The sequence below is a fragment of the Sturnira hondurensis genome, unplaced genomic scaffold (genome assembly GCF_014824575.4).
Source record: "Sturnira hondurensis isolate 20B ecotype Veracruz unplaced genomic scaffold, ASM1482457v3 Scaffold0013515, whole genome shotgun sequence".
Lineage (NCBI taxonomy): Eukaryota > Metazoa > Chordata > Mammalia > Chiroptera > Phyllostomidae > Sturnira > Sturnira hondurensis.
In genome coordinates this window covers 5,796,308-5,810,725 of record NW_028086146.1, presented here as the reverse complement: position 1 = coordinate 5,810,725, position 14,418 = coordinate 5,796,308, and the positions used below count along the sequence as shown (strand labels likewise).

General features: G+C 43.6%; 1 protein-coding gene across 6 annotated transcripts in view; it reads right to left on the bottom strand.

Moving 5' to 3' along the window:
- Nucleotides 1–12,381: 12,381 nt before the first annotated feature.
- The window catches only part of SMARCA2 (SWI/SNF related BAF chromatin remodeling complex subunit ATPase 2), a 166,081-nt gene continuing 164,044 nt past the window's right edge, over nt 12,382–14,418 (bottom strand). For all 6 annotated transcript variants that reach the window (XM_037061731.1, XM_037061735.1, XM_037061734.1 and 3 more), the window contains one exon: nt 12,382–13,307. In XM_037061731.1, coding sequence (XP_036917626.1) covers nt 13,272–13,307 — 36 coding nt within the window. In that variant the 3' untranslated portion in view covers nt 12,382–13,271. The remainder of the gene's footprint in view (nt 13,308–14,418) is intronic.

Here is a 14,418-nt window from a genome sequence, read left to right as displayed (position 1 = left end):
ACTGTGAGGCAGCTGAACTAGTGCCTGAACTTGGATGAGCAGGGAGCCAAGGCCCTGGGTGTCTGTTGCCTAAGCCATATATTTCCTCTTGCCTTTGACTTGTTTTCATTCCATGGATCAGAGAGAAGACTATTTTTATTGCAGCTCCAAAGGAAAGACACAGAAATATTGGTGCTACATTAGGCATCTCACTGTTCGGGAATTTTTCCTGTCTTCTCAAATTTCAGTTAAGCAACTGACTCTTAAGAATAACAAATCAATTTGTGGCTTCTTAATTTCACAGTCTTGCTTCTTGGATAGTTGCTTTGATGTGTCTGACAGTGATACCATCTTTGTCCCTGAGTGTCACTGGACACCAGCTGGTATAGAGCCAGGGTAAGTGAAAGATCACTAGCCTAAGTTTCACAGGGGCTTTCCAGTTGATTTTACCACCTACTTCCTCTTGGGCTATTTAATTTCATTGGTTTGAACATTGCTTCAAAGCAAGTATCCTCACTAGTGACAAACAGGTATTAAGTAGAAGAGAAAGTATGCAAATTATGGTCATGGTCACTAGCAAAGGCTTTTCTTAAAATTGATCGAATGCCCTTGTTGAGGATTTAAGAAACTGGACAAACCACATCGGTGTGTTCTTCCTTCCTCTTCCCCTCTACCTGGTCAGGACTAATGAAATGCCAGTTACTGGCATGCATCCCCTCCTTCCATAGCACCTGGGACTAGTCCTACCGTCTCCCTTTCTAAATTATCTGACTTCGAAGAACATTTCAGCAGTCTCTTCAAGACCGTCTGAAGTTATTATTTCACTTCTGAATGTAAGCGTTGCTCTTCCCCTCCAGACATATAATCTCTAATCATTTTGTTCATATAAAGTTGACAATTCATTTGTCTCCTCCTAAGCAATGGCATGACTGCCTCTGAGCATAATGAAGTATTGCAAAGCCTAAATTTATTGTGAAGCACATAGCAAAACTAATTGCATTTAACCACCAAAGTCTAATCAGCATAAAAAATTAGAATATAGACACTCATTGAATGCTAGTGCCAGAAAGGACTTTAGAGATAATTTATTATCAGCTCAGCTTACAGACGAGAACACTCAGATCCAGAAATATTAAGAAACGGCTGAAGGTCACATGCTAGCTTTTGGCAAAGCCGAGTCTAAAAATCTGCTTCCCAGGGACTTCAAATTTTTTTCTCTTGAACTAACCTACTTTTTCACATATTATGTGTTTTGAAAAAGAGTAAAAATATATTTCTGAACATACTTGAGAAGAAATGTGATTTCTTGAAGGACATAGATTTTCTGAATCTTTCTTAAAAAATATTTTATTTGTTCCTAGAGAGAGGGAAAGGGAGGGAGAAAGCGAGGGAGATAAACAATGGCTGTGTGAGAGAAATATTGATCAGTTGCCATGTGCCCACCCCCAACCAGGGACGTGGCCTGCACCCCAGGCAGGTGCCCTAACCAGGAATCAAAGCGGTGACCTTGTAGTTTGCTGGATGATGGCCAACTCCCTGAGCCACAGCAGTCGTGGTGATTTTTCTGAGTCGTATTGCAAGATCCAGTCAAACGCTGCCTTCACCATGCGAGATCTCACCCCACGCCAGAAGAACTTTCTTTCCTCTGGGTTCTCGTGTACCATTCTTTACTTGTCATACGACATTGGCCTCTTCCAGTTTTGTGTCCATGACTTACTTTTTCTACTGATGATGAGGCTCTTAAGAACATTTCTGCCATAACTTTATATATTTTTTGTGATTTCCCAAGTGCCCAGTACACTGGCTGGTGTGGATATGGAATCTCTCTCTGCCTCCTCTCATAAGTTTTTAGTACCAAATTCCAAGAAATCTTTAAAATGATATTGACTCTCTTAATCTGAGGAAAGCACTTCCTGTTTGTCTTAAACCACTAAACTGGTGGTAGAGTGCAGATCATATATAGGATATGAAGTAAATAGAGCAGGAGCCTGTAACTTGATTGTGTGATAGGATTGTGCTTATTTCATTATTTATGGCTTTCAGTAAACTGAGCAGGGTGAAATGAAGCTCGAGCCAGTGGATTATTTTAAATAATTCAAGAGTTTAATTTTTCTCTTTGCACAGAGTTTTTAAAATAATTTAATTAAAATTTACTATTTGCCTTTTTGTTTTTATTGCCTCAGGAATTCAGTAAGATCCCATTTCAGCCCTTAAGGGAAAGTCAAAGTTGGGTATTATTATTTTAAAGATCTCTTCTAGGTGTTCTATGTCTTCATTCATTTCTTTTGGTTAACAAATATTTATTGAACACCAGCCAAGTGCCAGTCTGGTCCTGGGCTGGACACTGGGGTACAATGGTGAATAAGAAAGAAGTGGTCGCCTTTCCTCAGGAAATGGATACAATGGCAGGAAAGACATGTACGCTGGTGCAAAATTACAGTGACGTGTGATAGCTTCTGTGAAAGCACACAGAAGAGGCACTTACGTATTTTTCGGACTATAAGATGCACATTCCCCCCCCCCAAATTTGGGAGGAATAATGGTTGTTAATGCTGCTGTTACATTTACTTTGGTGAAATATTCTATTATTTATGTTATTAAATATTTTACCACATTTTTGCTTCAATTTTTTTCCTATTTTTCTCTAAAACCTAGGTGCGTCTTATGGTCCAAAAATATGGTATACTCAGGCACAGGGAGAGCAGAGCAGGCTTTCTAGAGAGAGTGGTGTCTGAGCCGAGGCCTGAAGGGTAAGTGGGAGTTAGCCAGGTTGGTGTGGTGGCATTGGCAGCAAAGTTCCAGCCAGAGAGGGTCACATGTACCAAGTCACAGGGGCAAGAGAGAGCTCGATGTGTTTAGCTACTGGGAAATCTAGGAGGGCTAGGTTTGGGGACTCCAGCTTTATCACCTCAGGGGCCTTCCTGACCTCTCAAGAGAGGCCACTTACAATTTGGCTTCTGCTGCTTACTGCCGGAGAGAAATATAGCCTTATATAATTATATTTATACAATTTTTAACAGAAACTTGTGGAGTCCAGAGTTTTATGGGAAATCTGCCTATTCTCAAATGTTGGTAATTCAAAAAATTTTAAAACCCTGTGTGATTCAAATAAAATGGTCTGCCAGCGGGATCTAACCTATAGCTGCCAGTTTATAATTTCTGATCTAGAACAATGGTTCTCAGTGTGGTCCAGGGACCCTGTCAATGGTGTAACGGAGCAAACAGGGGCCCATTATCTGGCACCTTGGTGTGTTACCGAACAATCAGTGTTGATAGAAACAGGTTTTTATTAACAAGATTCCAACCTTGCGGGGACACTGAGAGCACTCCAGCTTAGAGCCCTATTCTTCCCCAAGACCCAGCACTTCCCTTGCTCCCCAAAAGGCTAAAAGCCAAAGCCAAGCCCCGAAGTTCCCCATCTCCTTACCTGAAGCTGCCTGTGCAAACAGTTCTCTGGTCCCTCTGGAACATACCTTTCCCTGTGGGCTTCAAAGTCGCCATTCTCTCGCGGCAGCTCTCTCCGTCAGGATCTGGGGCACGCTGTCCTCAGCCTCCGTGAACTAGTCCGGGAAAGCTTGTGCCGTGTTGCACCGGATCATGGTGGAGTCAGAGTCTGGGAAGGCACAAGTCCCGTGACAGTGGCCTCTCCAGGTGTCCCTAGTCCCAAGAGCCCAGATAGAGTCTGGGTCTGCGAGGCAGCAGGTCTTGCCAGGCCAAGTCCTTGATGGCTTCAGAGTCAGCTGGGGTGGGCGCTATCAGAGCAGCAGCATGCCATCTGTCCCTTACTGCACCAGGCTGCACGGCCCAATTCTCATTACAGTGTACCTGTCTGCTACATCATGGTTCCTTCTCTACACTCACAAACCTTCATGGCTCTTACCTCACTACCTGCAGCATGGCTGAGTCTCTCTCTCTTCCAGACACCCTTAGTTTAAATCCTGACCTGGAGCTTCCTACGTGGCCATGCATTTCCTTCCATAATGAGCTACATTTGCCAGCTTCCTGTACCACCTACCTTCTCTGGGCTGCCATCTCTAGTCAGGGCAAGTGTGACTCAGTGATACCCGGGGAACAGCCTCCCTGCCTACGTCAGGAGTCAGGATATACCCTTAAGGTCACTCGGCCTTTTGCCCCAGGGTGGTAGCACAGCTATTAGGTAGCCATCAGCTTGCCTTAGATATAGGAAGTGTCCGAAGCCTATCATCTACTTCCCTTTTCTCCCAACCCCCAACCATGGGCTGTGGGAATTTGGGGTGGCCCTTGCTCTGCACCCTGTTCCAATGTTTACCTTTGAACTTTTCAGAAATGCAAATTCTTGGGCCCACCCCAGACTTTAATGAATCAAAACTCTGTGGCAGATCCAGCAACCTGCCTCTCTGGGTCCCTCTACGTGATTCTAATGCAGCTAAAGATGGAGAACCATAGGGCTAGAGCAGCAACGTCCAATGTGATGGCCACCTGTGGCCAGTGAGCACTAGCAATGGGCTAGGGCACATTGAGGTGTGCTCCATGTGTACAAAAGATACTGGTTCTCAAAGACTTTGTAAAAAAATATATCAATTTTTATATGTTGATTACATGTTAAAATAACACTTCAGAACATATTGGGTTCAGTAAGTCATTAAAATGAACCTCACTTGTATCTTTTCACATTGTAAAACGTGGCTACTAGAAAATTTAAAATGATGCATGTGCCCATTGCTCAGTGCTAGCTCGGTTGGTGAGGCAGGGAGTCTGGACGAGGGAGGCTGAAGCAGTTACACAGAGACAGCCTTATGGAACAGTGGAGGCCATCTGAAAGGTTGATGCTTCACGTCTAAGGCCAGCAGGAGGCCCGGGAGTTAGCAATGCTGAGAGGTCTGATCAGATTGGTGCTGGATGAACACTGTCTGGAGAGCGGCTCACACCGAGGAGGAACGCCCGATCCACACACGCCCGGAAGCCAGCTGTGTCGTCCAGCAGGGCGGTCCTGGGCTGGGTCTGACACTGTGTGCGTTCTGTGGGGGCTGAGTAAGACAGAATTTCCCTCCCACTCTCTAAGCTCTTCTAGCTGGGCTAACAGTCAATTTTAATAGAAGCAGATCAACAGGAGAAAATGTCCAAGTTTATTATATGAGTGTACATTCGGGGGATCACAGAATGTGACCCCAAAAGACTTTGGACATTTGAGGTTTATATGCCACTCTGAACAAAGGAGAAGGTACTGGGGAGGGGTCTGGGAGTTTGGAGGAGAAATGGGCAGGTTTTAAGAACCTGGAACAAATTCGTGCTAGGCGACCTATAAACAGTGGACCAGAGGGGAAGATCCAGCAGAACAGGTGTTTGAATGAACCCTTCCTGTTTACCGTGCTTTATTCAAATTAGGCTAAGGTGAAAACTGTGGCATGAACATGCTGAGATTCCCTTCATGAAGCAGGTGTTTCTAACTGAATCTCTAGGCAGGAAAGAGAGAGGGTCAAATATTCTGAGTCTTTTGTTTTTAATAACCAGCTGACAATCATATCCTAAAGAGCGCATCCTGGGGTAGCAAAACTTAGGTCCCCTCCAGTTCTATTCAATGTGTATTCATCGCATGTTACTTTGCTGGGTAGGGGAGGAGGGCTCACTCCAGAATGAGTAACATCATCTTTGTCCCCAAAGGAGTGCACAGTCTAGTACAGAAGGAGACACTGAGAGGCAGGTTGGGGTTCTAGTTAAGAACAAGGACTTTGGAGATGGTCTGCCTGGAGAGTGGATCCCAACTTCCCACTTAACTAGCTAAGTGACCCTGGACAGGTCATCTCTTTAAGCCTCTGTTGTCTCATCTGTAAAACAGGAATAATAACAGTGCCTGCCTCATGAGGTTGTTGCAGAGATTTAAATGAGCCTGTATATATATAGCCTTACTTTCGTATCTACCCATGCATCTATCCTATCTATAAAGTACTTGGAACAGTGTACATGATAAACAATATTTTAGCTATTATCACTGCCCAGGACTGGTGTGAGCATGGAGCTAAGGAATTAGTCAGCCTTCACTGTGAACTGGAATACTGGTGTTATGGTACTGTTACAGAACAGAGGCCCGGGTGGGGGCATAATATTTAGTCCCCCCAGGGATACCAAAAACTGTTACAGAAAACAGGGTCCCCTCCCAGGGACGGTATACTAACACCTACTGGGCTCGTCTGTCCACCGCCAACTGGAAAGACATCTCTCAATGCCAGAGATTTGTAAAAAGGAAAGGAAAAGTTTATTTCAAGTTATACAGACTTAAATTAGTGACCCAATGTCCCCATTAAAATATCAAAGTCCTTTAGGATGACCACAGACACCCACAGCAATTCCTTCCCCCTGCCCTAATTTGGGGTACCGTATCTCAGGAAAAGAAGCACACGTCTGTGTTTCAGGCCACTGGCACCATCAGTTATGTCACTGTCCAGGCAGGATCTCTAATTACTCCAAAGCCATGTGGCACCTTCTCATGGTCCACTGGCAAGAGTTCTTTGCACCCATTTTTCCAGGCAAAGTCTCTCCTGCTTCCCAGGCCACACGGCCAAAGGGAGCACCCCAAAGCTGCAGGGTTCTCTTCTACCAGAGCTACAGGGGTCTGCACTCTGGCCAAAACTACATGGTACTCCTCTCTACCAGAGCTGTGGAGAGGGTAGGGTCGCCACTCTGGCAAAGCCAAGTGGTACTCCTTCTCACATGGCTGCGGAGGTCCTCCCTCTGCCAAAACCACGTGGCTCTCCCTCACTGGGGCAAGAGGGGGTCTGCACTCCACCAAAACCGCATGGCTCTCTCCAATGGCTGCTGCCTCTGTGTTTAAATCCCTGTGCCAGTCCTCCTTTGCAGCCCCATTTCCGACTCCTCCCACAATTGGTTACACCTGCCAGGACTCCCATACTCTCCCAGCTTTACTGGGCTGCCATAGTGAGTCTGGGCAGGTGTGGCCCCCATGATGTGGAGCCAATCAACTCCAAGCTCTCATGCAGGCGCTGTAACTCAGGGGACCAGCCCCCAGTTACATCCTGGGTAGAAGCCACTTCCTTCTCCCTGGCTCAAAGCATGGCACAGCTATTTAACATATCTATGAAACCAGTTAAAGTTTATAGATATGTTAAATGACTATTCCAGAGGTTAGCTGCAAAACTTGCTATGCAAAACAGCTCTCAATGGCCTTGTTCCATTTGTCCCTTCTCCAACTGACACCTGGTGGGGGGTGAGGACATCTTCATATTTCCTAGACACCTGGAGTTCTGGATCCCATTCCAAATTTTTGGGGGCCCCTCCTGGCTGCACCCTGTTACAGTACTGTTTTAAAATCCTGGTATTCCTAAGGCCAAATGCAGGGGAATAGAATGGATGAAGTTTCTTAAGCCTGGGGCCTTTTTGATTTCACTGTTCCTCATTTTGTTAGTTTCCTTTACTCTGGTCCGAATTCTTTAGCTTTCGTGCTTTTACTTCTTTCTGGGACCCCACTGCAAGTTTCCCAGTCTTCTCTGAATCCTCAACAGCATCCAATAGTCCTTTAATAACACCTCCTCCTGCAGGTCTATTTCCCTGCGCCATGGGGTCTGCCCGAGGGAGAAAGTTTGTGATGGCGACTCCCAATGCCCTTTCAGCAGTGCGAGGGGCATTAATCTCCCGTGATTGCTGGATGGGCTTTGGGCCAGTAAAGAACTCCAAGCAAACCTTTCTAGTGAATTGTTTAAAACCTGCACTAAGGGAAGACGGTGTGTGGCTTTCTCATGGCCTACCCAGACCAGACTTTGAAGAGCAGTTGGATCTGTCTCATATTCCCCCTTCCATCTGTCTTAAATCTAATTTCACATCTTCCACAGAATCTTCAAGTTCCCCCCGCAGCACTCGGCTCTCACTCTTCCAGCGTTCGTCATTTTGGGCAGTGGGAAGTAAACCTAGACTGGAAACCACCAGAATGTGCTGTCCGTGTGGGACTGGTTTAGATAAGTTATGATAACATAATGGAATACACGCAGAGGTTAGGAAGAATGAGGCAGCCCTTTATGCACTGATAGGAATGCTCTCGGAGATAAATTAGTGAAAAAGAAAGATGCAGAAGAACGTACACAACTTTGCTACACACATGGTGTGTTAAGAAGGGGGGGGAAGCACAGTATTTTCTTGACTCTAAGACACCATCAATTGTAAAAGCGTGATTATTTTATTCATCACAAAGACAGGAAAATTGCTGCCAATCAAAATTATGATTTCATAAAAGACATGAATGTGTTTTTTTAAGATGTAAAGATATGTGAGATTTATTTATTTACTTATTTATTTTTCATTCATTCCTTACCAGGTATGTTTTTCGATTTGAGAGAGAGAGAGAGGGAGAGAAGCATCAAGGTGAGCAAAAAACACCGATCAGTTGCCTCTCATACATGCCCTGACTGGGGACCAGACCTACAACACAGGTATGTGTCATGACCACGAATTGAACCCACAACATTTTGGTGTACAGAACGACACTCCAACCAACTGAGCCACCTGTCCGGGACAAGAAATGTAATTCTTAGAATTGATCAAATATGGCATATTAATATTTGCTCTTATTTGCATGGTTTATATATCATTATCACATCTTTGGGGCCACTGGGGGCTGCAGCTGCCCTGCTGAGTGGGCTCCTCACTGTACAGTCCCATAGACCACAGTGGCTGCAATGACCCCAGAACCTTGGGCAGGCCTCTGGGAGCCACTGGAGAAGGCCAAGAGTGATGAGTTCTCATGGTGTGTTGATTTATTAGTCTCCCTATCTGGTGTACGTACTTTACACTGCTTGCTTTCTGGTTTGGGTGCAAACAAGTGAAACAACTTAGAACCAAGTCTAAGTTGTGATTCCCGTCCACCCTGGGGACCAGGAAGAGACGCTGTGGTTTGCACTTGCTCAGCCTTATAAAGCAGGTCAAGATCTTTGGCTGTGGAGGAGGGAGTCAGGGTGGCAGAGCGGCCAGTGAGGGTTCCTGGTTGTGAGGGAGACGTGAACAGGTACTGGAGCTTACTCTCCTTGGTATTTTTCCCACTGCCGAGCATGGGACCTGGCATGGGATACCCTCAGTCCACTTTGTGAAGGAAGTCTCAAGGAGAGTTCCAGGCTGAAAACTGGGATTGCATTTGGAAAGATGTGGAACTGGCATTCAATTGTAGGGACACTCTCCCTATTTAGGTTGTTTTTAAGGGTGTGGATTGTCGAGACACGATGCCAGGGGATCCAAAGAAACTCTGTAAGGTAATATGGTCTGACTCCAAACGAGGGAAAGTAGGGTCGGCAGTACACTCTTGATTACACTGTGCCACACAAATCCAGCGCAATCCCTTGCTCACGCTGCTACAGGACAGAGACCACGGCGTGCCTCACGGGGCTGTTAGCCTGGTCCTTTTCTGGGAATCGTACAGTAGTTTTATATGGGGTCTAATGCTTGAATCCATATAATATCAAAAGCTCAGAAATGGAGTACTGTCCTTTCTCCAAATCAACCAAGCTCCCAAAACGCGGGAGTGGTTATGAATTCTCTGGCATCACTTAACCGTGAATCACTACCATCAGGCTGGCCCTCTCTGGGAGATTTCACCCTGGTGGCCACACTCCAAGTATTCAACATACCAAACCCATTAAAAGACAAACAAACAATCACATGAACAAGTATAAAGGACACATGGACAATAACTAAGGTGGGGGGCAGAGATGGGAGGGAGGTGGGGAGCACTGGGGGTGGGCAGGGCTGGGAATACAAGAAAGGAAACTGTACTTGAACAAGAGTTAAATAAACAAACAAACAACAAATGTGGTGTCTATTAAACCTTAGCAAACAACAAACTTAGAGCCTTGCCACAGAAAGGCAATTTAAAGCCAGTATTGCCTTAGGGGCCAGCTTCCCAAGAGCTACCCCAAAAATTTCCTTAGAAGCCCAGAGGTGAAAATTTTTGCTTTGACATTCCTGCTAGCCCAATGGGACAGCAGACAACTAAGTCCTAGGGCCCTGCAGTTCCCAAATTTTGCCTCCTTGGATGGCCCAGAGAAGCCCACACCATTTTGGAGCTGAATGACAGGGACAAGAGAGTCCTTTTGCTTCTTCACAAAGCCCTTTCCACATGCAACTAAATGTGCTTCTTGTAGAAAACTTAGTTTTCTAAAACCCATTTCTACAAAATGGGTTTTGGTTTTTGGTCCACTCCGATAATACCTTTTAATTGATTTAAACCATTGGTGTTTAGTGATTATTGATATTGTTGGATGGATAGCTACCATAATTGATACTATATTCTTTTTTCTGTCCCTGTTCTTTGCTTTTTAATCTTCCATTCTTTTTTTCTCTTTCCTCAGACTCTAAGTATTTTGTGATTCCATTTGTTTCCCTGTTAGAATTTTAATGGTACATTTAAAAATTGTACCTTTTTAAGTGTCTGCCCTTCAATTAGCAGTATACATTTACAATGAATGTAAGTCCACTTTCATATAACACTATACCATGAAACAGGAAGTATAGGTGTCTTATAATACAGTATTCCCAACTCCCCCTCCCATCCCTCATAATAGGACGCCATTCCATTGAACTACCCAAAAGCTACAATCGTGGAATAAGTTATTTTTTAAAGAAACTCTTACCTGTGTGATCAACTAAGAGTAAGTAACAAAAGTTTTTATTTTTCCTTTATTCCTTCTCTAACATTCTTCCTGTCTTTAAGTAGATCCGCTTTTTAGACCTGCATCATTTTCCCTTTCTCTGAAGAACTTCTTTAACATTCCTTGCAAGGCAGGTCTACTCCCTTAATTTTTGGTTGTCTGAGAGCGTTTCTCTTTTAAAGAATATCATAGGGTACAGAGCTCTAGGTTGGTGGGGGTTTTTCTCTTAACACCTTAAATTGACCATTCTCATCTTGCTGCGTGGTTCTGAAGTCAGATGTAATTCTTATCCTTGCTCCTTGATAGGTATTTTTCCTCTCTGCCTTTTTTTCAGTATTTTTTTTTGTTTGGATAATAATATGCCTAAGTGTACATCTTTGGTATTTACCCTGTTTGGTTGCTCTCTGAGCAACTTGGCTCTGTGGTTTGTCGTCTCTCATTAGTTTTGGTAATTCTGTCATTATTGCGTTAAATGTTTCTTCTGTACCTTTGTTCTCCTCTTTCTGCCATTCCCATTATGTACATATTATACATTTGCAGTCATTTTGGATGTTTTTCCTTTTTCACTATTTTTCAAATCTTTAGATTTGTTTGGTAAGTTCCTATATATAAATCTATCTTTTAGTGTGCCGGTGACCGTGGCCTTTGACCTTTACAAGTGCATGTCAGTTTTTTTTGTTTTTTCCCCCTTAGAAAAGACGAGGTTGGAGGACACTGGGGTTAGGTTATTTATTTCCCTCCTTCCAGGTCAGTTAGACTCTGTTAAAACAGCCTCTGTTGAGGGTAGCCTTGTTCGGAAGAACAAAATAGCCCTGGCTGGTGTGGCTCAGTGGACTGAGTGCCAGCTGAACCAAAGAGTTGCTGGTCCGATTCCCAATCGAGGGCACAGGCCTGGGTTTCCCCCAGTTGGGAGTGCATGAGGCAACTGCCTGCCCATTGATGTTTCTCTCCCTCTCTTGCCCACTCCCTTCCCCTCTATAAAAATAAAATCTTAAAAAAAAGAACAAAATATACTGGGCATATTTTAAAATGGCTACTTTCCCCCTTCCTCTACTGAAAACATGAGTTTTTTTCTCCTCTCTACCGTGAGAACCTGATAGAGCTCCTGGAGGTGAGGGAAGCTCATGAAAGAGTGGGGGCCTCCCAAGACTGGTGTCCTCAGGTATCGCTTTCAAACTGGTCCATGCTGAGTTTCCAGCAATTCATTCATTAGATTATTACATTTTGCTAGTCTTCTGCTACCTAGGTCTGCCTGGATATCTTCAGTTTGGTCAGCTTTTCTCCATACCAGATCAGAAACTGGAAATCTCAAGCGCTTTTTTCTGTGTGGTAATATTTTAACTTTTTTTCTTTATACTTTTTCTTACTGTCTGCCTTTTCTATAATGTACATATATTTATTTCATTATGACAAAAATTGTGTTCTTAGAAAAAATTTTTAAAAATGTGTTTAACTTCCATTGACTTGTAATAAAACAAGATTTTTCTAGCTAGTAAACAATTTAAACCATTAGAAAAGGTTGGGGGTATGAGGTGCTGGGTGTGGCTTAGGCTGTGGCAGTCTCTCTGCTGTTGTTCAGGGTTAAAGTCACCAGAGTAGACTCCTCGCCCTGCACACACCTGGTTTGTTTCAGCAGAATGGCTCTCTCTCAGCCTCTTTTTCCCCCTCTTGACCAAATGTTCTGTAGCAAGAGCCTGTCTAGCCCTTTGCAAGGGACTGTCACTCAGGCACTAGGGTTTCAATCCTCTAGAACTCAAAAACAAGAAGAAACATTTGTTGAGCTAAATTATCTCTTTATTAGGAAAGCACCAACACCACATTCTTGGAAATTACTGGAATTTTATTTGCCTCAGGCTTATGACTTGCAACCAAAGACATTGTGCAAAGAAAGCAAAGATTAAGTACACTTTCGGGAGAAGGAGACGATCCACATTGGTAACATAGGAGATCAGGTTGACAAAGAAAGCCATCCAATGCACTATATAGATTGCAATATTCAATAGCGTGTTCAACAAAACCTTTTTTAATCAACTGCAAAAGAAAGTAAGCCATGTTTACAGTAGACGTAAATCTTAGATAGTTCAAAAAGCATTGTTTTTAGATCATAGAGCATAAAATGGAAAAATGTCTATGCAGGTGAAGTCTAACTACTGTACATTAATCACCTATTAAAGTTGCTTATATGTACCACAGTGTAAAAAAAAAAATCAATACCAAACAAACAAAAGTGTTGAAAACTGCCTGATGAAAAATAAAATAACCAGTGACTTTTAATGGCTTCTCCTGGTTATCAGTGCTACAAAAAAGACAAAAATCTTCTCATCTGATCGGGTGATAAAACCAGGCACAATCAAACCACCACCAAATTCAACCCACCCATAGAAATATACTATCCACTCACGTATTTTCCATCAAAAGCTTTATTTTGTTTTAATCTTTGAATCTTTGAGGCCCATTTGGTCACAATATGTTACAAATATTTGTGTATGTGTGCGTGTTTTTTTACACCATGATATCATATGTTTGTCTGGCACTACCCTAAAGCTAGTTTATAGATGAAGATGACATAGAAACAACCCAGGGCCCTTACGACAAATGAACTCACTGGGCGGAAGTGGGAGAGGGGAGAAGGAATTCAGCTCTACCGAGGAAAAAGGGCCGCGTCGCTCACTCATCATCGGTCCCACTTGCTTCCGACTGTTCCTAAAAGTAAAAACGAAGACACAAGGGAATGAAGTTACAAGAAAGAGAAGATACAGGCCTTCAAGAAGCCATACAGAAAACAAACGACGTTTTGGAAACAGGTAACCGTCTGGGCAGCTGCATCTGTGCCAGGAGGAGAGGCATCCACGGGCTCTCGGCCGCAAGGAGCGCGCCCAGCTGGGAAGCGCAGCGACACGCATCCTCTGACAGCCTTTCCATCTCTCACTTTGGCATGGAAGGTTTATAACTCATCATCTTTCTTTCTTTTTCTTTTTTCCACAGCTCACCTACTTTACTTTCAAGTGTGGCTACAGGTTTTATTTATTATTGAATTTATTGGGTGACATTGGTTAATTAAACCATATAGGTGATAGCTAATAATTTTCATTTTGAACATTGTATTTTTTAGAAAAAGTGCCATGTATTTGCTGTCTACTCCCTGGTAAGTCTGCTAAAGAAAACACAGTGTGTTAAATGTATTTGAAAATGCTTATGTCGTGGGTTAAGGCTGGGTGGGGTGGGATGTGAATTCTGTAGCTTTTTCATCAGCCCCAAAGGCAAAGTGCTGAAGGAAAATCAAACTAGCATATGCACAAAAATGGAAAATTAACGTTCCAGAAAGAAGAAAGGGGGGGGAGGGTGGGAGGGAACCCGAGGTCCTCTGAAGAGTGACGGAAATGGAGGGCACTCCCGAAGGCAACGTAGCAGAAGTTTCTGCTCCCTTGTTGCCCGCACAGGCAGGGACAGTGCCCTGGACTGAGTTAGGCTATTTGGACCTGAATTCAGCCTCTGCTGTCTACTTACATGAGCTGGAGCAAAACACACATAACCTAAGCACTGATTTATGGACTATGTTGAGAGTGACATGTATCTCATGATGCTAATAGAAGCATTAAATACAGTATCATACAGAAAGGTACTCATTTCGGGGCCTGGCTCCATAAATGCTGCCTGAATTTTTGCATAATTAAAAGTAATGCCTCTAGGTACTTAAAAATTCATGGTTGGTTTTTTTTTTTTGTATAGTGTTTTAAAAATCAACTCAGACCCAGCACTCTGACATCCTAACACTTTTTCTTATTCTCCCATCTAAGCCTCACTTCATCTAAAT